Source organism: Gopherus flavomarginatus, chromosome 1 (genome assembly GCF_025201925.1).
Source record: "Gopherus flavomarginatus isolate rGopFla2 chromosome 1, rGopFla2.mat.asm, whole genome shotgun sequence".
NCBI classification, from domain to species: domain Eukaryota; kingdom Metazoa; phylum Chordata; order Testudines; family Testudinidae; genus Gopherus; species Gopherus flavomarginatus.
Genome location: NC_066617.1, coordinates 358,414,421 through 358,437,858, shown reverse-complemented (window position 1 = coordinate 358,437,858; position 23,438 = coordinate 358,414,421). Strand labels below are relative to the sequence as shown.

Genomic DNA, 23,438 nt, shown 5'->3' with positions numbered 1-23,438 from the left:
ACCACATAGAGCGGTTTCTGAATCTGCTCCTGCCTCCCCTGGAGCTGATGCTTTAGCTCAAGCTGCAGAGGCTTCTGCTTCTAGACCCAGACACCGTGGGTTCAGTCCCTGCAGGTGGATCCACGCAAGGGGCTGTCATTCCATGGGTGTTGAAAGGAGGGGCTGAGTATCCTGTTGTGACCTATGCCCAGGTTGAACTGAACCGGAATTACAGGATGCACACCCTGCAGCAGCAAGTGGCCACCTCCATCTACATTAACTCCCGGAGCATCTTCCTGAGGACAGACCTGAAGGAAGGCCGCTACGTCATCATTCCAACTACCTTTGACCCGGGTCACGTGGGAGAGTTCCTTCTCCGGGTTTTCACAGATGTGCCTGCTGATTGCCGGTAAGGAGCCCATCTTCTTATCCTCAGCATCACGCGCCGAACTGGAACAGGGTAAACTCCCTGGACTGGATCCCAACCCCTGCCCTGGCCCGAAGGAAGCTGTCAGCAAGGGCCTGCTGTAGGAGTGTTCTGGTACAATGTGACTTTGCAGGTGAATTTGCAGATCACAAACTGCTTCAGAACCTGACAGATGTTCATGATCGCTGGGCAACCTAGTGGATTAATGACCCAACGTGCAAACTAAGGTGTTTCTTAGTAAAACAAATGAGGAAGGGAAGGATGGCCCAGTGGTTAGGGCACTAACTGGGGACTTGGGAGTTCCTAGGATTCCAACTTCAGTTCCCTGCTCTGCCACAGACTTCCTATGCGACCTTGAGCCAGTCTCTCTGTGCCTCAGTGTCCCATCTCTAAAATGGGGATAAGAGTACCTCACTGAGAGGATAAAGCGTTAAAGATGAGGAGGTGCTCACAGGCTCGGGTGATGGGCACCATGTCAGTACAATAGCTAGCTAGACAGAAGGAGTTTGCTCCTTATATGAGGAATAAATCCATGCTCCACAATTAACATGTACCCTGCCCTAGAATTTGCACTTTCTTTTGCCCCTTTTTTATTCTCTGCAAGAAAGAAGGAAAATGGCCAGGAAGGTAGGTAGGGAGGTGCAAATTCCACCAGACTCATTGCAGGCTGTGTGGGATTGGGGGATTCCTGGAGGTATTTTCTTTTCTCTTACCCTATTTCCCAACTGCTAAGTTACAAGCAGCGTGGTTTAACATGGGGTGGAAACCAAGTGACCTCACTCGGCCTTCCCCATCCTCTGCCCTTCCAGTCACCAAATCCACATGGAGTTTGCATTGGGTTTCCTTTCAGTGGGGACCCAATTGGCCAACCAGCCATGCGCACCTCACTCTCTCCTCCATTGGCGTCCGGAGCAATATCCAGATCTGCCTCAGAATATCCCGCAACAGGGCTCTGCTCAGAGGCGCCGACTTTCTACTGTGCCGGGAAGTGCTCAGCCCCCGCTTTGCCCCAGGTTCTGTCCCCACTCCACCCCTTCCCCCAAGGCCCCAGCCCCACTCTGCCTCTTCTTGCCCTGTTGCTCCTCCTCCCCCGAGTACACCCCGCCCTTGCTTCTCCCAAGGAACAGCTGATCACGGGAGGTGCTGGGAGAGAGGGGAAGGTGTGGGAGGCGCTGGGGGGAGGGGGAGGCGCTGATCGGGGGAGAAGCACCTACCATTTTTTCCCCGTGGATGCTCCAGCCCCGGAGCACCCACGGAATTGGTGCCAACGGCTCTGCTGTCAGAAAGAGGCATGAGCTCTGGGAGCCCAGGCGTGTCTGACATGACGTCTCCCTTGCTGTTGATCCCACATGCAGAGAGCTGACCTTGGATGAGCCTCCCCGCACCTGCTGGAGTGGAATGTGTGGCTATCCACAAGTGGTGTCCCAAGTCCATGTCCTGGCAGCAGCTGGGCTGAAGAACCAGGATTCCCAAGGAGGTACGGGCCTTTTTTATCGCTTGTTCTGCACTCGCTGAGGGACGGGAAGCCAGTGTTGAACTTTGGTTTTGTTACAAGGCGAGTAGGACCAAGTCCTTTGTTTTCAGATCATGTTCCAGGGCCCCCAGCACACACTGATGATCCAACAGGTGCTAAGGCAGGGTACCATGGGGATGGGCTCCTTCGAAATACAAGAGATGGATTGGATGTGGTTCATTTCACAGAGCCCCATTTGGAAGACAGGACTGAGAGGGACCTTCTGGGTCAATGAGCCCAGTCCCCTGTGTCAAAGTTAGACTCAGGACTCACAGTTTGTCAGACCGCTCTGTTTTATTAGCACAGCGCTCTGCTAATAACACCCAGATAATATGAGCACCATGCAAGACACAATCTATCTTATTTATACAGATAAAAGGGCGAGCACTTAACAAGATAACAAAGGAAGCAGAATCTGATAAGTTTACCTGGGCTTCCTTACTAACTATTACTGATCTTCTGTTAATGTTTCGCCATTAGCACCCTTGTTTATGCCTAATGTTTCTTTTCCTGGCACCTGTATTTCAGCATTTTTTATTTCTGCTTAAAGGTACATACAACATTTCTTAAATCCATTCTTATTTTTACAATATAATTCATTCTCTTTTCACACCTGCCATTGCAAGCAATCCCCCATCATTCATTATATTCCTGCAGGATCAGTTCTCCACAGCCTGGCATCTTACGTGGTTGTGTACCCCAGTACAGCGTGAGTGTATGACTACCCAAGATGCCAGGCAATGAAGAATCAGACCCACGACCTCTCCTGGAGACGTGGGTCAAGGAGCCAGAGGTTTCCAATGTTACAGTGAAGTCACTGTTAGAAGATCAGCAGAAGAGGAGCATCTTGTGAGACCCAAGGGCTCTGTAAAGATCAAAAGGCCCCTATGAGTGTTAAGGCTTTCACAGGCGGTAGCCATTTTGAGATTCTCGGACACTAACAGAACGGCTCTGCATAGATTTAGAGTCACCGCGTCACCCTGCCCTGTAAGGCACGATCACAGAAAGGACGTTGCACAAGGCTGGAGGCATACGGGAGATAACAGGCAGCACATTACACAGAGCATAATCACACTCACAATCACGAGCTGCAAGGCGTTACGGAGACTGATGGTTTAGCGAGATCGAAACGGGGTCAGACACTTTCCGTCACTGAGCATGGCCTTTGCAGTTCCAGAAGGGGAGCTACACGGGCTCAAACCATGCTGGGGCTAGGAAGTGGTTACCGTGTTACAGAGCATGTATCTCTGCATAGCTGGCAGGTGCCAGGGGACTCTGGGAGGTCCATGTGTCTTTAAAGCATCGAGTCTAGGCCCTTGCAGGTACTGAATTGCTTGCATCCCACCTCTATCCTTTGGGAACCGGCAGTGGATTCTCCAGAGGCGTGCACCTTCTGTTGTCACTTTGCCATTTGCAGGGCCTCTCATCAGGCAGACAGCAGCACAGCGCCCCCTAGAGTCATAATGGTGAGTCCTGGCTTGTTTCTTGGCTGCAAAAGAGAGCGACTTGGCAAGGGGCCTCCACCCCACCACTCAGTTTCATCGCTTACCTCTGGATCAAGACACCCTAGGATAATAGTGGTGGGGGTAGAAGGGTGACTTTTGCTGGTCCTGCTTTCAAAAGAAACTTGGTAGCTACCATGGACATTAATGACTCTTCCTGATTGGAACTCGTCCTCTCACAACTCTTCTCACCACCTCTCTTGACCAGACTGGTAATAAGTTCCCAGGCAATCTGCATCAAGGGCATCCCTTGCTGGGCCTTGAGAAGGGTCCTTCTGGCAAAGCGGCTGTTTCAAGACTAACATTGCTCCTTCCTTAGGCTGTGCTGCGTATGCCGCAAACAGAACCCTTCTGTGCTCTCCAGCAGGGGCGTAGAGGGGTTTATCCCTGGCAGGTTTCTTCTCAGGGGAAAGACAATGACTTACTGGCTCCCTGCTCATAGAACCCATCGGTCTGAGTTGTCACTCACCTACCCTGGTGTAACCCAGGGGCAGCTCCACTCAACTGGTAGATAAAGTCAGTGGGCTGGTGACTAGGGGGCTGGTCTGGTCTGAGATACCGGAGAGCTGGGTTCTTGTCCCAGCTCTGCTGCTGCTGCTCCTGAGACAGTTGCTTCATCTCTGGGCTATTGCTTCCCCTCCCAGGCTTTTTCAGGCACTCAGCTACTATGGTGATGAGCATGGTTTAGGAACCTTTAGAAATCAAGGGGCTCAAGTCAGTGATGTGAATGGAGAATCCAGCCTGACATCTGGATCACAGGGTGTAGGGCTCTTCTGTCCTCATCCTCCTTGTGCTCTGGTTTTCATGGATAACCAGTGTCCTGGGATCACGTACCCTGCTGCTGTTCTAAAGATGTGCTCTTTTTGAGAAGGAAATCAGTCGACAGAGCCTCTTCTACACCCTCCGAGATCTTGGCTCTGAAGAACCGGGTCCCGGGTACAGTGTGATGAGGAGGCTGTAAGGTAATGCCTTTTACACCAAGATGCCAGATGCAGCCTCTGGAATGGCATTTCCCTGCCGTATTCCAGCTGTTCTGATTCCCCGACTTCAAGCTGCAAAGCTTGCTGCCCTCTGACTACATGTGAGATCACTGAGATCAAGGCAGAGCAATATCAGCAGCTGGATGTCCTCCACTGCCAGCAATTCGTGTGCTTTGGTGGTTCTCAGGGCAATTGTGTCTCTTCTGTCTCCCAACCCCATCCCAGACATTTGAGGGCAGCGATTTATGGGTGGAATTTGGCTCTGGCTGGTGGAAAATGAGGCTTTTATGGGTCTTTCCAAAGAAGCGTTTGGAAAACATGGCTGCGAAATCCTGCAGCTGTTTCTAATCCTGGAAGCAAGGAGCCCCAGGAAGTGGAAAGTTATGGAGTAGGGGGGCGGTAAATCACTGCCAAGTTTCCTCTGGGAACAAGAGATGAGGAAGTTCAGTCTCTGGCCTTGGGAAGAGGATTGGTTCGTTCCTCAGCATTCCCAGTGTGCACTTGGATGGAACATTGACAGCTGCCTGTGTTTCCTTGGCAGTTACCAAGGTCTCTTGTGAGAGCATTAACCTTGCAACCTGGCTGCTCTGTCCCTCAAACAATGATTCATTCCCCACTGCAAACACGGGGACATGGGCCTGCTTCCTAACGGGGAAATGTTGGTTAATGCGGGATCCTTCTTTTCTGGCCCTGCAGCTCACACACTCACCCAGGCCCTGACTAGAGTGCTTCACCCTGTGTCTGGCCTGCCCATGGCCCCCAGGGCACCTCCTTCCAGTCCAGCCAGTGCACAGCTGCTACAATGATCTACCTTGCCCAGCAGGCTGACTTTGTAACACGCCCATCCTTGGGCCTCCCCCTGGTCCCCCTGCCACCCATCACGTCTAGCTTAAACTCTTCTCCTCACCCTCATGACCCCACAGAATCCTGCTCCCTCCTCCACCCCTGCTCATCCCACCTCCCACTCCAATCTACAGCCTCGTCTCTGTGTCGCCCCCTAGTGTACAGACTGCCTGTCCCAAGTAGAGTGACCAGATAGCAAGTGTGAAAAACTGGGACAGGCAGTGGGGGGTAGGTAATAGGCACCTATATGAGAAAAAGCCCCGAATATCGGCACTGTCCCTATAAAATCGGGACATCTGGTCACCCTTGCCACAAGCCACCACCCTCTCTGCACTCAAGTCCCTCCCTAAGACGCACATTGCCCCCAAGAAATAATCCAACTATTCTGTAACCCTCATTTCTTCTTCGAGTGCTTGCTCATGTCAATTCCAAGTAGGCGTTCACAGTCATCAGAAGATTTCCCCCTAGCGATACCCATTGGGTCGGCACAGTCGTCGGAAAGTTTTCCTCTAGTGGTACCCACCGGCTCGGCATGGTCTTCGGAAGGTTTTCCCCCTAGCAGTACCCACTGGGTCAGCACGGTTGTTGGAAGGTTTTCCCCCTAGGTGGTACCCATCGGCTCAGCCCAGTCATTGGAAGGTTTTCCCCCTAGCGGTGCCCATCAGCTTGACACGGTCATCGGAAGGTTTTCCCCCTAGCGATGCCCATCGGCTCGGCGCAGTCTTTGGAAGGTTTTCCCCCAGCGGTACCCATCGGCTCGGCTTTTTCATTGGAAGGTTTTCCCCCTAGCGGTACCCATTGGTTTGGCGCGGTCGTCGGAAGGTTTTTCCCCTAGCAGTACCCATCGGGTCGGCACAGTCATTGGAAGGTTTCCCCCTAGCGGTACCCATCAGGTCAGCTGTGGAGCCCCCTGAGTAACACCTTCCTGGCGGTGTATATAGGTCCCTGCAGATCCACGCCTCTTCAGTTCCTTCTTACCATCGGTGATGGTCATTGGAGCAGCTCTTCTCTTGCAATGGCAAGCGACCCCATAGTGGACTCTTTCTTGTTATACCTGTAAATAGTTGAAAACTTAGTATTAGTTCAAGTAGTTCCTAATTAGTTTAGATAAGCTTTAGTTGGAGGTTCCCCCCACCACATTCTCCTCCCGGGGACCAGGACATGCCTTGGTCTCAGGAGTTCAAACTGTGCGGGTCCTGCCTGAACCTTTACCAAAGGGAGACCCATACGACTCCTGTTTCACGTGTTTGAGGGAAGCCTATCAGACTGAGAAGTGCAAAATCTGTAGTGGCTTCTTCCCAAGGACTGAAAAGGAAAGGGAATTTAGGCTGAAATGACTCCTTATGGAGTCAGCCCTTCGTCCCCAGTCAGCACAGTTGCATCCAACCCCAAGCCCAACACTTTGGTGTGGAGCGCCCAGGCCTCCATAAGAGAGGCTGCAGTGCCAAGAAAGGACTCGGGCTCCAGGGACCCTAGGCACGGCCACTCCCCGGCACTGCAGACCTCCTCCTGTGTGAGTGCCCAGCACCGCTCCCATTTGCCAGTGCCACACAAAAGAAAGAAGGCCGACAGAGGTCTCTCTCCCACTAAAGCAGTGGAGCGAGGAGGCACCGGCAGGGTGTGTCCCATGCCAGGACACCCTTCTATGGCTCCCACTCAGCCAGCACCATCAACTCCAGCCTCACAGGGAGGTCTGTCGAGTCCGGTTCTAGTGGACTCCCTAGTGTGGGAGCGTTGGAACTTGGACCTTCCCACCATGCCAGACACCTTTGAGACGGCGAGGGACCTCATAGCAATGATGGCGCAGTTCCCCATATGGGTGTGAACACTGGCACTGTCACAGTTACCGCAAAGAGTTACAGTGCCTTCTAGGGGCAAGCCAGCAATGATGCGGCACCGCTCACCTTCACCTCGGCACAGCTCCCCAGCACCATCTCACTCCGCACCACCTTGGTTGCCGGGGTCGGAGTCCTCATCGGACTTGGAGGCAGAATCATACACCTCTAGGCGAAGCTGGCCACTCCAGATAAGGTGGACAGCCACTATCCATGATGTCATGGCCACCTCAGTGGCAAGTTCTGGCTCAATGGCCGTCCTGGACCCCATGGGCCCACCACCAACCCAAAGGGCCGGGGTCCAGATCCTTGTTGGTGGTTTCGGAGGCGCGAGCCCCTCCATCATCAACAGCTGTAGCCTGGGAACCTCTACGAGGATAAGAAATGGGCAACCAGGCCGACACTCCAAGCCTCCAAGCCAAACTTTTGAAGGTGCGCCCGGGGGCAACACACCAGTTCAGATTCCAGAGCCTTCCCCTCCCTTTTGTGAATCATCTATCCCATTTCTACCATGCCTGGGCACAAATCAACTCAGACCAATGGGTCTTGAGAAAAGGAGATATTCTCTCCAATTCTGTTCCCTCCTGCTTTCCCACCCTCCTTCTCCGTCCTTCTTCAAGGACCCATCTCATGAGCAACTTCTCATGCAGGAGGTGCAAATGCTCCTACAACTCGGAACAGTAGAGGAAGTTCCTCTAGAATTCAGGGGCGGGGGACTCTATTCCCAATATTTCCTAATCCCGAAAACCAAGGGTGGGCTCAGACCTATTTTAGACCTGCGAAACCTGAACAAATTCATGAAAAAGAAAGTTCTGCATGGTCTCCCCGGCTTCCATTATCCCCTCCCTGGATCTGCGGGCCTGGAACGCTGCCCTCAACTTTAAGGATGAGTACTTTCACGTGTCCATGATCCCGTCCCACAGACAGTTCCTCTGCCTTTTGGTCAACAACACCCACTATCAGTTCACAGTCCTCCCTTTCAGCCTCTCGGCGGCCCCTTGGCTGTTCACCAAGTCCATGTCGGTCGTGGCAGCCTTCCTGCGGAAATGGCAGGCGCAAGTATTCCTGTACCTCAGTGACTGGCTAATCAAAGGCTGCTCCAGGGCCCAGGTGGAGGTCCTTGTGAGCCTAATTCAAATGATGTTCCACAGGTTCGGCCTGATACTGAATGCGGCAAAGTTGACCCTAACCCCAACTCAGAGAATAGAGTTCATCAGAGCTCTCCTGGACTCCAGTCAAGAACATAAGAATGGCCATACTGGGTCGGACCAATGGTCCATCTAGCGCAGTATCCTGTCTTCCAACGTGGCCAATGCCAGGTGCCCCAGAGGGAATGAACAGAACAGGTAATCATCAAGTGATCCATTCCATCGCCCATTCACAGCTTCTGGGAAACAGAGACTAGGGACACCATCCCTGTCCGTTCTGGCCATTAATTTACTTAGTTCTTTTTTGAACCTTGTTACAGTCTTGAACTTCACAGTATCCTCTGACAGGGAGTTCCACAGGTTGACCGTGTGTTGTGTGAAAATACTTCCAATACAGCCAATTCCCCCATGGGAGCTCAACCTGGTGCTCTCTAGACTGAAGGGACCTCCTTTCGAGCCCTTAGCAACATGCTCCCTCCTCTGCCTTTCCTGGAAAGTAGTGTTCTTGCTGGCTATAACTTCAGTCAAGAGGGTGTCTGAGCTTAAGGCCTTAACTTTGGAACCCCTAATATACGGATTTCTATAAGGACAAGGTGCAGTTGCGACCACACCCGGCCTTTCTCCCAAGTGTAGTTTCTCAATTCCACGCAAACCAGGGCTTTTTTCTTCCTGTGTTCTTTCCTAAGCCGCATGCTAACAGGGACAAATGCTCCACTCCCTGGATGTCAGAGGAGCATTAGCCTTCTGCATGGAAAGAACGAAGCCATTTCAAAAATCAATGTAACTCTTCACTGCAATTGCGGAGCGGATGAAAGGGCTTCCAGTCTGGTCCCAAAGGATCTCTTCTTGGATCATGTCCTGTATCCTGGCGTGCTATGACTTGGCAAAGATACCTGGCACATATTGCTATTCAAGACATCTGCAGGGCAGTGACATGGTCATCGATCCATGCCTTTACGTCGCATGACGCCATTACGCCACAGGCTAAAGACGATGCCACATTCGTCAGAGCAGTGCTACAATCAGTGATTGTGTGAACTTCGACCCCACCTCATAGGTAAGGCTTGGGAGTCACCTACTTGGAATCGACATGAGCAAGCAAGCACTCAAAGAAGAAAAAACAATTACCTACGTCTCATATGTGCTTATCTTTTTCACTGAGCAGTGAAGAGAGGTCCTAGCACTGGTAACAAGGTAGGTTCTTCATTGCACTGTAGTGTGGCCTTAGTGTGTTTTCTTCTGTTCATGTTTATGGGACTGCTTTTTGTCAAGGCCTGCAGCCAAGATGCTCCGAGGCAGCTAGTGATTTTGAGGGCCCAGCAGGAGACACCTGAAAGGCCCCTGATTTTCAGAATGTGCTGAGCACCTGTTGTCTGAAAATCAGGCTTCTTCAGAGTGTTTCAAGCTGGGCATCCAAAATCACTAGTCAGTTTGGAACATCTGGGCTTGTATGTTACAGTGATGTTGTCACTTCACTGTTTGGGAACCACCTTCAGCTGGTTTGCCCAGCCGCTAGCCCACATCCAGGGTGACATCACACATAATGCAAATGAGCGTTGGCCCCCGGACATCTGTAGATCTCACAGGACAATGCGTAGGTGCGCAAGTATCATTGTCCCCATTTACAGAGTTCGCTTGATTTCCTGCCACCATTTGTGGGTTATAGACTGTAATACCCACTGTCAGGAGTGACCCAAGCAAGGGCTAGGAGGAATGACATTAGCTGTGGCAAGAGGTTAATTCTCTTTCCTCTCCCCAGGAGCAGACCCATATGTGATCATAAAGTGCGAAGGGAAAAAAATTCGATCTCCAGTGCAGAAAAACACCCAGGCTCCAGAGTTTGATGTGAAAGGTCTCTTCTATCGCAAGAAGGCAGGACAGCCCATCATTGTACAGGTGACTAACAGGCCAATCTGTGGGGAGCCAGCAGGACACAGGTTCTATTCCCTGATCTGCAGGGCAGCATTGGCTATTTCATCAAAATACTTCATGACTCAGTTTCCCTAACAGTGATGCTCATACTTGCCTCCTGGGGGATTGTGAGGTCAGTTATTTAATGTGTTAAGTGAAAGGTATTAATTTGTCAGGTTCTTAATCAGAAATGTGGGCTTAAGGAGGTATGGTGCTTTAGACAATGCACAGGTATTAGTGGACAAATTGTCACGCTTTTTTACTAAGCTCTTCATTGGTCTAATTCCCACTAAAGTCAATGGGAGTTTGCCCAAGTTTGGATTCAGTAAGAACTCAGTAAGGGCTTCAGGAGTTGGCTCATTATGAGGTACTACAGATACTTTTCACATCAAGTATAGCCTCTTAAGGGAGCCCTGAAAACAAAAGGAATGTGGGATGTGATTCTCCACTGCCTTTCAGCTCATGTAGTCACACGCGTCCATGCTGTCGTTCTGACCCCAGTCCGTAGGGATCAGAGGAGGTGTGTTTTTAATCCTGGGAGAGGCAAGGGCACAAGTCATCACGTCATTAAAATATCCTCTGTGTGGCCAGTGACAAGGGTTAAAATGTCCACTCGTCCACCCAGGAAAACGATTAGCTCAGTGACCATTTCAAAATAGAGGAAGATCAAGATTCACCAGCTGCAGAGATGGAGAGAGAGGCTGGTCTAGAGGTTAAGTTCCAGGAAATCTGGCCACAGTTTTCCTGTGTGCCCTTGGGCAAGTCACTTTGTCTCATTGTGTCCCAGGTCCCCATTTATAACAATACTTCCTTTCTCCCACCCTTTGTCTGTTTGGTCTATTTAGACTGTAAGCTGTTCAGCTCAGGGACTGTCTCGCTTCTTGTATATACAGTACCCAGCACAATATGGCCCTGATCTCATCAAGGGCCTCTCGGTGCTACTGCAAGAGAACTAATCAATAACAGCAAGACTAGAATGAGAAAGGCATCCCGTATACCCTGTACAGACGTTTGTACGTGCAGAATAGGTTGCAGCAGAAAGCTTGCATGTGACCCAACAGGAGCAGCACCCATTTTGTGATGCATCTGAAGAAGTGGGGTTTTATACCCATGAAAACTTATGCCCAAATAGATCTGTTAGCCTTCAAGGTGCCACCGGACTCCTTGTCATTTTGTGTTTTGTTTCTCTAGGTCTGGAACCATAACATTATAAGTGATGAGTTCCTGGGCCAGGTGGCCCTAACTGGTGACCCCGATGACCATCTGTCACAGCAAACCCTTCATCTCCAAGATAAGGAGAACAAAAAATCCAGTGGCATTTCAGGAAGCATTGCTGTGAGACTGCTCAGCAGTAGCAAACTCACCAATGTCTAGCTTCTCAAGAACTCTTCTTCTCGAGCCATATATGTGAATATAAAATACATATAGTATATATACTGTCTGCCAGAGGGTATGAACTATGCATGCATCACACTTAAAGGGGCCAGTCTTATGTTTTCAACGTTAAACAAGGTGCCTTTTTGGGAACCAAAATGATTCTTTTACTCACACGAGGCATCATTTGTAGCCAATACTAACGTGGTTCGTGCCGGTATGAAAGCACTGGGCATATGGTACATTCTGCGACAGCCAGAGCGGGATGCCCTGATGCTGTTTGTTTACATGGGGATGTCGCGAACCCCCAGAGATGGGCAGATTGATCCCACCAAGCAATATGCCTCTTCAATCTACCTGCTTGGTTTTAGAGAACCGTATGGAAATTCATCGTCACTGAAGTCTCCTTTAATCACACATCTGTGGAGGCATCTCAGAAAAGTAGATAAGAAGTGGGGTAAATGCACAGGGACATTTGTATGCGTAGTGGGCCCTGGTTTGGACGCTGGCGGTAGAGCAGCTGGAAGGAGAAAACATCGGAAAATGTCCACAGTTTTCCCAAACCAGTGAATCCCCTCCCCCTTGGGCAGCGGCCCCACCTTACCAGGCGGAGATTACAGCTGCACCATCCAGTGCCTGCTCTCTCACTTTCAGCTGTGTGTGGTCTACCTGGCCAAGTATCAGCCCCAGTCTTCCATTGATAATTGGGAGAGGGGGAAATGGAATAGCCAATTTGGCCCCTTTAACTAGTTAAGTGGTCCCCAAACTGTGGGGTGCAGAGGTAAATCTGAGGGAGTGTGGCGGGGCCTGGGCCAGCCCCCCAGGGGGTGGGGAGGGAGCGCCACCCAGCCCTGCTCTGCCCCCAGCTCTGCTTCAGCCCCAGGTCCAGCTGCCCCGACGCTGTCTGGTTACTCGCAGTAACTGGCCTCTACCACCAGAGGCAGGAAGAGCAGCAGGTGCTGCTGCTGCTGGAGCCCGGAGGAGCACTCAGCGACGGCTCCCTGCCCCGAGCAGGGCTACCCCTCCTCCCCCTGTCCCAGTCACTCCCTAACTGGAGCACGGCTCCTGCCCCACTCACCCCACCTCTGGAACGTGGCTTCCTCTCCCCCCTCCTGTCCCCTCACCTCCAGAGTGTGGCTTCCCCTCCCTTGTCCTCCCCCACTCACTCCCCACCTCCAGAGCATGGCTCCCCCTCCCCAGTCCTGCCCCACTCACCCCCCACCTCCAGAGCATGGCTCCCCCTCCCCTGTCCTCCCCCACTCACTCCCCACCTCCAGAGCATGGCTCCCCCTCTCCTGTCCTCCCCCACTCACTCCCCACCTCCAGAGCATGGCTCCCCCTCCCTTGTCCTGCCCCACTCACTCCCTACCTCCAGAGCATGGCTCCCCCTCCCCTGTCCTCCCCCGCTCACTCCCCACCTCCAGAGCATGGCTCCCCCTCCCCTGTCCTCCCCCACTCACTCCCCACCTCCAGAGCATGGCTCCCCCTCCCCTGTCCTCCCCCACTCACTCCCCACCTCCAGAGCATGGCTCCCCCTCCCCTGTCCTCCCCCACTCACTCCCCACCTCCAGAGCATGGCTCCCCCTCCCCTGTCCTCCCCCGCTCACTCCCCATCTCCAGAGCATGGCTCCCCCTCCCCTGTCCTCCCCCACTCACTCCCCACCTCCAGAGCATGGCTCCCCCTCCCCTGTCCTCCCCCACTCACTCCCCACCTCCAGAGCATGGCTCCCCCTCCCTTGTCCTGCCCCACTCACTCCCTACCTCCAGAGCATGGCTCCCCCTCCCCTGTCCTCCCCCGCTCACTCCCCACCTCCAGAGCATGGCTCCCCCTCCCCTGTCCTCCCCCACTCACTCCCCACCTCCAGAGCATGGCTCCCCCTCCCTTGTCCTGCCCCACTCACTCCCCACCTCCAGAGCATGGCTCCCCCTCCCCCGCCCTCCCCCGCTCACTCCCCACCTCCAGAGCATGGCTCCCCCTCCCCTGTCCTCCCCCACTCACTCCCCACCTCCAGAGCATGGCTCCCCCTCCCCTGTCCTGCCCCACTCACCTCCGACCTCTGGAGTGCAGCTCCCCCTCCCCTGTCCTCCCCCACTCACTCCCCACCTCCAGAGCATGGCTCCCCCTCCCTTGTCCTGCCCCACTCACTCCCCACCTCCAGAGCATGGCTCCCCCTCCCCTGTCCTCCCCCACTCACTCACCACCTCCAGAGCATGGCTCCCCCTCCCTTGTCCTCCCCCACTCACTCCACACCTCCAGAGCATGGCTCCCCCTCCCCTGTCCTCCCCCACTCACTCCCCACCTCCAGAGCATGGCTCCCCCTCCCCTGTCCTCCCCCACTCACTCCCCACCTCCAGAGCATGGCTCCCCCTCCCCTGTCCTGCCCCACTCACCTCCGACCTCTGGAGTGCAGCTCCCCCTCCCCTGTCCTCCCCCACTCACTCCCCACCTCCAGAGCATGGCTCCCCCTCCCTTGTCCTGCCCCACTCACTCCCCACCTCCAGAGCATGGCTCCCCCTCCCCTGTCCTCCCCCACTCACTCCCCACCTCCAGAGCATGGCTCCCCCTCCTCTGTCCTCCCCCACTCACTCCCCACCTCCAGAGCATGGCTCCCCCTCCCCTGTCCTCCCCCACTCACTCCCCACCTCCAGAGCATGGCTCCCCCTCCCCTGTCCTCCCCCACTCACTCCCCACCTCCAGAGCATGGCTCCCCCTCCTCTGTCCTCCCCCACTCACTCCCCACCTCCAGAGCATGGCTCCCCCTCCCCTGTCCTCCCCCACTCACTCCCCACCTCCAGAGCATGGCTCCCCCTCCTTTGTCCTGCCCCACTCACTCCCCACCTCCAGAGCATGGCTCCCCCTCCCCTGTCCTCCCCCACTCACTCCCCACCTCCAGAGCATGGCTCCCCCTCCCCTGTCCTCCCCCACTCACTCACCACCTCCAGAGCATGGCTCCCCCTCCCCTGTCCTGCCCCACTCACCTCCCACCTCCAGAGCATTGCTCCCCCTCCCCTGTCCTCCCCCACTCACTCCCCACCTCCAGAGCATGGCACCCCCTCCCCTGTCCTCCCCCACTCACTCACCACCTCCAGAGCATGGCTCCCCCTCCCCTGTCCTGCCCCACTCACCTCCCACCTCCAGAGCATTGCTCCCCCTCCCCTGTCCTCCCCCACTCACTCCCCACCTCCAGAGCATGGCTCCCTCTCTCCTGTCCTGCCCCACTCACCTCCTGCTCCCTGGAGGGGGTGCAAGGGAGAGATGCAATTGAAAAAGTTTGGGGACCACTGAACTAGCTCCTAGGGAAAGTTACACAATACACAAACTATCTTGTCTATTTCTTACAGACTAGCAAGTCATAATGACGGGACAGATGAGTTTTTACAGCCTTTGTAATTTCATCATATTGTATCAGGACCAAAATGTCTTAATATCTGTAATTCTTTTAGGTCAGTTTTTCTTTCTCTTAAGAAACAACATGATAGACATAGGCTTTATTCCCCCTCCTCGGAAGAATCTTTCCTTACATCATTTATTTGGATCTTTTTTTTTTAAAGCAGATTTGAGAGGGGCATTGTTGACATTCCATTGTAAATGTTGCTGTCTTTTCCACTTCAGTAAAATGAATCGAAGTCTTTAGTTACATTAGTTTTGTTTGGTTTTTTGGGAACAGATCAGCACTTTACAGTCAGCCTAGTTGGTCTAGGAGCTGTCTTTGATTTAATGCCTGCTATTTCCGTCAATCATTTCACTCCTCACAAAGAATCTAGTATTGCACTTTATTACATAAAACGTTGTGGCATAGTATGTGTTAAAATGGACTAGGAAAACACCTTTGTATACCAAAAGCATCCAAGTGTCATGCTGCACCAGATCAAAGAACAGTCCAAACATGCAGTTAAAAAAAAAAAAAGCCAAAATTGTACAGCTTGTACCTTCTATAAATAAATTGCATATATTGTATTTGAATGCCCTCAGTCCCAGATATCATGGTCTTCCCTAACCCTTTCTCAAACCCAAGGGCTACTGGATGGATTGGGTTATTTCCTTTTAGATTCTCTTCAATAAACTTCCATTTCAAATTGATTTCTCTGCCAGCTTTTCATTCCAGCCATGTCATGGGCGTGATCTGTAGGTGAAGTCAGTAAACAGCTACCAGCATGCACACCCAATTACGCTAATAAGCATTCACTCAACAGGGAAAGGCAACGTGCGGGGAGGACTATATTTGGGGAGCATCCTCATCATCTGAGAGCAAACCCTTACACAGTGTACCTGGCCACTAGCCACACGGTGTCAGGGTGTCGCTTGCCAGTCCCTAGGACTCTTCTCCTCCTGGAAGACAGTCGGCCACGGCATAGACAGACGTGCTGGAGAACACACGTCGTTACGTGGATCAAGTCCAGGTAAGAGGGAGTCGTGTGAGCTGCAGTGACTAAAGGTTACGCCTATTCTCACGCCAGACAAGCAGCATTCCAATGGCAATGGATCCCTGCCCCCACATTGTGTGAGATTCTGTTCTGTGCACCCCTTTTGTGCCCTAATTCTGAGCTGCTCGGGGGGGTGGGGGGGAGAAAGGCCACCAGTGTAGCCTCTGAATCTGTGCAGTGCTATGTTCTGCAGCCTTGTTACTACCACCGAGCCTCCAGAATTGATGCTGGAAGGGCCTGATGGAGGGCAGAAGGCTGGGTGGGGGGCTGCTGCTGGAGGGGGACAGCTCTGTGTTAGCTGGATCTGAGGCTTTAAAGCCACTCTCAGAACTCCGCCTGCAGGAAGGGAAGGAGGCTGCTGGGATCAGGCACTAACCTCCTCTAGCAGACTGGCTGGCCAGCCCTTTATGGGACAAGTGAGAAAGGAGGAAACAGAAGGGAGCAGCTGTGGCTAAAACCACACTCCTCCTCACCCGTGGGCCTGCAGAGGAGACCTCCCACTCCTGAGAACAATGGGCTTGGGCACATCCTCAGCCCCCCTTCCAGAAGAGGGACTCAAGCTTCCTAATTCACCCCAGTGGCACCATCCCTCCTCACAAGGCCCACACAGTTGCGGCCGGTGAGACGTGTGTGCACATCCATGGTGGGAGCGCTGAAAACAAATGTCCCTGTGAAAAGCCTTTGGCAATTCAGAGCTGCCGGGGCCCTGCTCGGGCAGAGGCTGGCCCCCTTTGCACCTGCTGCTCTTCACCTTTTGCAAATACCGGGACCCACAAAGGCTGGTCTCTGAGCTGAGGTTTCTGGGGCTGAGCCTTCACGTGATACCTTATCACCCCTGCACTAGTGCAGCCTCCCACAGCTGCAGGAGGGTTTCTGCCAGGAGTCCCACATGGATCCTGCAGCAGCATGGTTCTTCCTGGCCAGCCTGCCAGCACATTGGGGGGTGGGGGGAGGAGCCCTGGCCACACTTTCACCCTGTTAGGGGGGTGCCTTATGCCAGTGTTGGCATTACCCTAGCACAGTCTGTGCATTCACCAACCTGCCTAGGGCTGGGCTCCGTGCAGGGTCACAAGGGATGGGGGAAGTTGCATGAGGGCCCACGTCTCACCTGTGCACTGTGTAGCCCAGTGTTTCTAATGGTTTAAACCATCAAAGCAGGGAGAGAGGGGATGGGGTGTAACTGCACGAATGCCTGGAGTTCAGCAGCTAACATTAGACTTTCCCCAGGCCGTTGTCAGTTTCCTAGCTGACTATTTCCTTGTCATTTAACTGGGTGCAGTGTTCTTCCCTGCCTGCCCTGAACAGTTGTGCATTGTTGCTGTGTGCTGTTGAAGAGCTGCTGTGTTCCACCCCAGAGGTGGCTGCATTTCAGCGGCAGGCAAAACGATCCCTATGTCACTTGATAATACTTTGCTTGTAATCCTTCTGTAAAGGGTGTGTTGTGCTTAGGCGGCTTTGGATAGCATGTACCATGTAGTATTACATATATATAGGACATTTCTTTCCAAAGGGTCCCGCAGCACTTTACAACTATGGACACAGGGATGGCATTACCAGGCACTGAAAGGCACCCCCCTCTGGAGTGAAACATGCATCAGTTCATGGAACGAGGTAGAAAACAAGGACTGGTCAGTTTTCTCATCTCCTTCCTGCCACAGCTGCTGTCCCTTCTACCTCCCTAGCCTTCCCCACACCTGCTGATTTCGCTAATCTTTGGCTGGGATTATAGGGTGAAATTCACTTCAGTGCAGAGCCAGCATGAGACCTAGGCACCTTTTATCCCCTTCTCAACCCTTTAAAATAGGTCTTAAGAGAGATTTAACTGTTGCAAAGGTCTCTCTGCACAATGGGGAGTTTCACCACTGAGGAGGGAGGGGGCAGATCAGTTAGACAACAGCCACTTAGGACCTTGCTTGTGATTTAGAAGAACCTGCTGAGGATCACGATTCACTTATATTTAACAAGGGATAAATGGGTTGATGTTTCCTTGATGTGTGCAAAACTCCCACTGTGATCTGTATTAGCAACCGCATGGAGGGAAGGATTGTAGCCCATGTCCACAAGGGGGTGCTGTTGTTCCCCACTGCCAGCCGCAATACAGCTCCTGGCCTGAGATACTAGTTCCCCTGCACCCCCCACCCCGGGTCCGCAGCACAAGGGCCTGAGTGTGCGGGAACTGCCAGAGGGGGAGGAGAATGTGTCATCAGATCCAGGCCTGGCGTAACCCACCCCTGGGGCTAGGCACACAGTTAATCGCGATGCTCCCACACTGGGGGTGCATTTATATTAGCAAGGTCCAGACCAGTACAGCTGCACAAGGGATCTGTTAACCCGGGGCCTGCCCCTGCTGCTCAGCTGTTGCCTGTTAACTCTCTCCTATCCAGGCTACTCAACCACTGGCACAGGTGCTGGAACTAGGGGGTGCGGCCTGAAGTGGTTTCCATCATGCACAGGGCTAACAGTTTGGTTCAATGGCTCTCAGCACCCCCACTATACAAATTGTTCCCGTGCCCCTGGCCACTGGCTCCTGCTGCACAGACACTGCCCTGTTATCCACCTTGTGTCCACCTCCCACCCCCGCAGTGCTCTCCTGGCTGCCCCATGCAGGAACCCTCTGCAGCTTCCCATCCCTGCAGCAGACGTTGGCGCTGTCGCCGAGCGAGGCAGAGCAGAGGGGCCAGGCTGCTGGGAGTAGGGCAAGGCTGGTCAGGCCACCAAGGGGAGCCCTGGTGCAGGAGCTGGCCCCAGGGCGGCAACGAGAAGGGGTAGCGCTGGCCTACTGTCCTCTCAGGTTTGGCCTGGCTGATTTGGCCTGCTCCCCCACCCTGACAGAGGCCAAAGGTGAGTGAGTGGCATCATAACCCGGCACATGGGGTACCACGCCGCTCAGGTTGGGCTCCCTGCAGGACTTTGGGCCTGAGGCAATGCCTAAGCATTAATCCAGCCCGGAGCAGAGCCAGGCTGCAGGAATCAAGGGGCTCCTGACAAAGAGACGGGGCCTATTGGATTAACTGATAGCAAGAATTGCAGTCAGGTCCCTGGTCCCAGCACTGCACCTTCTAGGACCCACCTGGAACCCTGATTTGGCCAGTGCCCAAGGCATGAAATAGTTGAGGGTTAGCTAGTGACCCAAGGGGTGCGGGAGGCTGTGTGGAGTGGTCGCTGTCCAAGGCAGAGGATCCTTGCACTGCTTCTCTCCAGCCACATGCGTACCTGTGTGATCCTGGAGTGCACACAGGGGAAATTGGTGGTAAGTGCATGGGAGAGCACCAGTTGCTGGCTTCACGCACACTGCAAACCGGTTGGATGCGACTGACTAATTCCCCCAGCAAGGTGGGTCCTTTCCCCTGGGGGCTGATTCTGCCGTTCCCCCTCTCCCCCCAATGTTAGCCATGTGGTTCTGCACAAAGCACTGTACATTACAGGCCAAATCCTGTCCTCCTTTCCACACACCCCGCTCCCACCCAGGTCAGCGCGAGCTGCTGAGTGGAAAAGGCCAAGCATCTTTGGCCTGCGTTATGCAGGTCAGACTAGATGAACATGGACAGTCCCTCTCATGGCGAATGGTGGCGTTTGTGAGAGGGGTACTGTTCCTTTACACCGTCAGCAGGAAGGCAGGCGGGAAGGGGAGGGTCTAGGCAGAAGCTCCCCAGTGAAACAAAAAGTGAGACCCAGTGACTTGAGGGATGAGACTGTTTTCTTTATTCTTGTAGAGTTTCTTGTTCAGTACCAGAGGAAAGAGACTCTGTGATTCTTTCCGACTGCCAGCCAGCCCTGCGTCGTGAGAGGCAAAGTGATCCCCTCCCAGGCTCTCCAGCAATCCTCCTCTACCCCCTGTGCTTGTCTCTTTGCTTTTCAACCCCGCAGCTCCGCAGCTGTCACACTCAGAGAAACGTTCAGTGCCCCTGCCGGTCCCTGGGCCATGATGGAGTGGGCGCTGCTGCATGGCCCCCTTCTGCAGTCACATCTTCACACCTTCCCCTTTCTGATGGAGGTGGGGATGGGAGAGTCCCTGGCAGATTCATCACGTAGCCGGCCCTGCCAGGGGAGTGGGTGATGGCAACCTCCAGCCCCCTCCAGAGCGGAAAAGGCACCAGCAGGATTTTAATGCCTAGCCCTTTGTAAGGTATAACAGCTGCCATTTTGGCCAGTACCAGGATTGACCTGGGGGAACCTCCAGAGTTAAACGCATGAGGCTCCACAGCTCGAATTAAAGAACCAGCATCTCCAACTGAGGTCTGTGACAGACTCATACCCTCTCTGGATCAGGCACCCAGGACAATATCTAGCACTCCCTGACCGGTGAGTTATAAGGACACACACTGCCCCCCACCATCCCCATGGGAGAGACCTGGTTTTGACCTGAGGTGCTAAATGGAGAGGCAAGAGGCTCAGGCTAACATAGCAGAAGCTGTGACTGCTTCACACGGTTATTCCCTGACCAGCTGTACGAGGCCATGGCTAGATGCTGAGAACACAGGTCATCAGCAAGGACTGGAGCTGAGACCTGCACCAAAAGCACAGACCTGCCTCCACCCCTGGAGTAACTCTTGGGTGTGTGCCAGCTGTGATAGTTCCTGGTCCCCGCGGCTAGAGGGAGACATGATCTCACACTGTCATAAACAGATAGCTAAGGGTTAATGTCTCTTACACCTGGAAAGAGGTAACCTGAAGCACCTGACCAGAGGACCAATCAGGAAACCAGACTTTTTCAGGTCTGGGTGGAGGGAAGTTTGTGTCTGAGTTCTTTGTCTTGTACCTGTCTCTCTCTCGGCTATGGGACGATTTCTGTCTCTTGCTTTCTAATCTTCTGTTTCCAAGTTGTAAGTACAAATATAGTAAGGCAGTAAGGTTTCTATTGTTTTTCTTTTGTATTTACATGGGTATAGTTGCTGAAATGTTTTGAATTGTATTCTTTTTGAATAAGGCTGTTTATTCATATTTCTTTTAAGCAAATGACCCTGTATTTGTCACCTTAATACAGAGAGACCATTTTTATGTATTTTTCTTTCTTCTTATAAAGCTTTCTTTTTAAGACCTGTTGCAGTTTTTCTTTAGTGGGGAACTCCAGGGAATTGAGTCTGTGCTCACCAGGGAATTGGTGGGAGGAAGAAGTCAGGGGGAAATCTGTGTGTGTTAGATTTACTAGCCTGACTTTGCATTCCCTCTGGGTGAGGGGGGAAGAGAGATTAGCTCTCGGTACTTCTGTTTTCCAAGGCTGGAAACGGGGAGGGTGGAATCCCTCTGTTTAGATTCACGGAGCTTGCTTCTGTGCATCTCTCCCGGAACACCTGGAGGGGGGAAGGGAAAAGGTTTATTTCCCTTTGTTGTGAGACTCAAGGGATTTGGGTCTTGGGGTCCCCAGGAAGGTTTGGGGGGACCAGAGTGCCCCAAAACACTCTAATTTTTTGGGTGGTGGCAGCTTTACCAGGTCCAAGCTGGTAACTAAGCTTGGAGGTTTTCATGCTAACCCCCATATTTTGGACGCTAAGGTCCAAATCTGGGACTAGGTTATAACACACACACACTGAGTATTTCACAGGCATGCAGGGCTGGCGGGGGGAGTGCCTGAGGGCTCTGGCCATGCTGCTGCACATACAGCTGAGTCGGGGTGTCTGGCACATCAGACATGGTGAAAGCCCAGCACAGGCAGCAGGGCTCCAGCTGTCATCACTAGAGGTCACTGTGGTCACTGGAGACAGGAGGTGGAAGCTAGGCAGGTGAACAGACTGGAAGGTTTGCAGGGAAGGGGAATCTGCTCAGTGAAGCATGAAGAGGACCTGGCTCATGCCCCCACATTTCCTAGCGTGTGTAACCCTTTCTATGCCAGAGTCCATGCACTCCTCCCCCCGCTGTGCATCGCAGTCAGCAATCCATTCCAGAATGGCTCACTTCAGACCAGAGCATAGACAGGACCCTATATATTAACGCTGTGTGGCCCGGGCTGCCTTCCTCAGCCTGAGCCTGAGAGGGTCTGGGTACACTCAGCCATCATGTTTGCTATCCCCAAGCCCTCTTTCCAAATCCATCACCTCCCCCATTTCCCTCCCTGCAGGTGTTACATATTCAGGCCAAGGTTCACAAAAAGCCCCTAGTGATTTAGGGGAACCTGGGTTCTCAGGTGCCCAGAGAGACACCATAAAGGGGGCTGATTTACAGTGGGTGGGGCCTCAGCACTTTCTGACAAGCAGGTTCTTTGGCAGAATCTCAGACCGAGGAACCAAAATCATTTGTGACTTGGCTTCATTCTTGAAGTGTTGCCACTAACTCATAGAGTTCTGTGGCCCATTAGATCATCTTGTGTGACACAGGTCAGAAAACGTCATCTGACACTTGAATGGCTTGCCAATTACAAAACCAGTTTCTCCTCCCTTGGTTTTCACACCTCAACTGCTAGAACAGGGCCTCATCCTCCCTGATTGAATTGCCTCATTATCTCTAGCTTGCCTGCATATATATATACTTGCCCCTAGAACTTTCCACTACATGCATCTGACGAAGTGGGTATTCACCCATGAAAGCTCATGCTCCAAAACGTCTGTTAGTCTATAAGGTGCCACAGGATTCTTTGCTGCTTTTACAGATCCAGACTAACACGGCTACCCCTCTGATACTTAAATATCTTGCGACTCCGGCTACAACAGTGCTATGCAAATGCCAGTTCTCACTTTCAGGTGACATTGTAAATAAGAAGCAGACAGCATTATCTCCTGCAAATGTAAACAAACTTGTTTATCTGAGTGATTGGCTGAATGAGAAGAAGGACTGAGTGGACTTGTAACTCTAAAGTTTTACTTTGTTTTATTTTTGAGTGCAGTTATGTAACAAAAAAATCTACATTGGTAAATTGCACTTTCACAATAGAGATTGCACTACAATACTAGAGATTATTTTTTGTACATAATTCTACATTTGTAAATTCAACTTTCATGATAAAGAGATTGCACCTGTACTTGTATGAGGTGAATTGAAAAATACTATTTCTTTTGTTTATTACAGTGCAAATATTTGTAATAAAAAATAAATATAAAGTGAGCACTGTACACTTTGTATTCTGTTGTAACTGAAATCAATATATGTGAAAATGTAGAAAACATCCAAAATATTGAAATAAATGGTATTCTGTTATTGTTTAATAGCATCTTTTTTTTTAATCACGCAATTAATTTTTTTAATCTCTTGACAGCCCTAGTTTCTAGGTATTGAATTCATTCATATGCATTTATAAGCTGAGGCCAAAATGTTCAAACCTGGATGCCTGAGGTTAAGCCCCTAAACCCTGCTACTGAGGCATTTAAATATACATGGCTTGATCGGTACAATGCTGAGCACCTAGTGCTCCCAGTGATTTCTGGACGCTCGACTCTCCTTTGTAAATGAAACCAATTCCTTTTACGTGGCTCAGTTTGAGTTAGGAAGCCCAACTTAGGCACTCTGGTTTGGAAATAGTGGCCTTTCAGCAACTTGGTCATAACAAAGTAGATTGTCTTCAAATTCTTTA

At 52.3% G+C, this 23,438-nt stretch overlaps 1 protein-coding gene and 1 long non-coding RNA gene across 46 annotated transcripts in view; one reads left to right on the top strand and one right to left on the bottom strand.

Moving 5' to 3' along the window:
* The window catches only part of CAPN5 (calpain 5), a 128,859-nt gene extending 116,127 nt beyond the window's left edge, over positions 1–12,732 (top strand). For all 4 annotated transcript variants that reach the window (XM_050930503.1, XM_050930523.1, XM_050930513.1 and 1 more), the window contains 4 exons: positions 192–388; positions 1,762–1,883; positions 9,987–10,123; positions 11,330–12,732. In XM_050930503.1, coding sequence (XP_050786460.1) covers positions 192–388; positions 1,762–1,883; positions 9,987–10,123; positions 11,330–11,512 — 639 coding nt within the window. In that variant the 3' untranslated portion in view covers positions 11,513–12,732. The remainder of the gene's footprint in view (positions 1–191; positions 389–1,761; positions 1,884–9,986; positions 10,124–11,329) is intronic.
* Positions 12,646–14,833, bottom strand: LOC127038553 (uncharacterized). Of its 42 annotated transcripts, none has more exons than XR_007770678.1 (9): positions 14,688–14,787; positions 14,590–14,638; positions 14,450–14,491; positions 13,953–14,204; positions 13,764–13,903; positions 13,610–13,665; positions 13,421–13,560; positions 13,078–13,175; positions 12,646–12,685 (listed from the first exon to the last, which is right to left on the bottom strand). It is a non-coding gene; the product is annotated as an uncharacterized LOC127038553 (long non-coding RNA). The 42 variants fall into 42 exon arrangements; XR_007770699.1 differs by having other exon boundaries at positions 13,813–13,903; XR_007770705.1 differs by having other exon boundaries at positions 13,862–13,903.
* Positions 14,834–23,438: the final 8,605 nt, after the last annotated feature.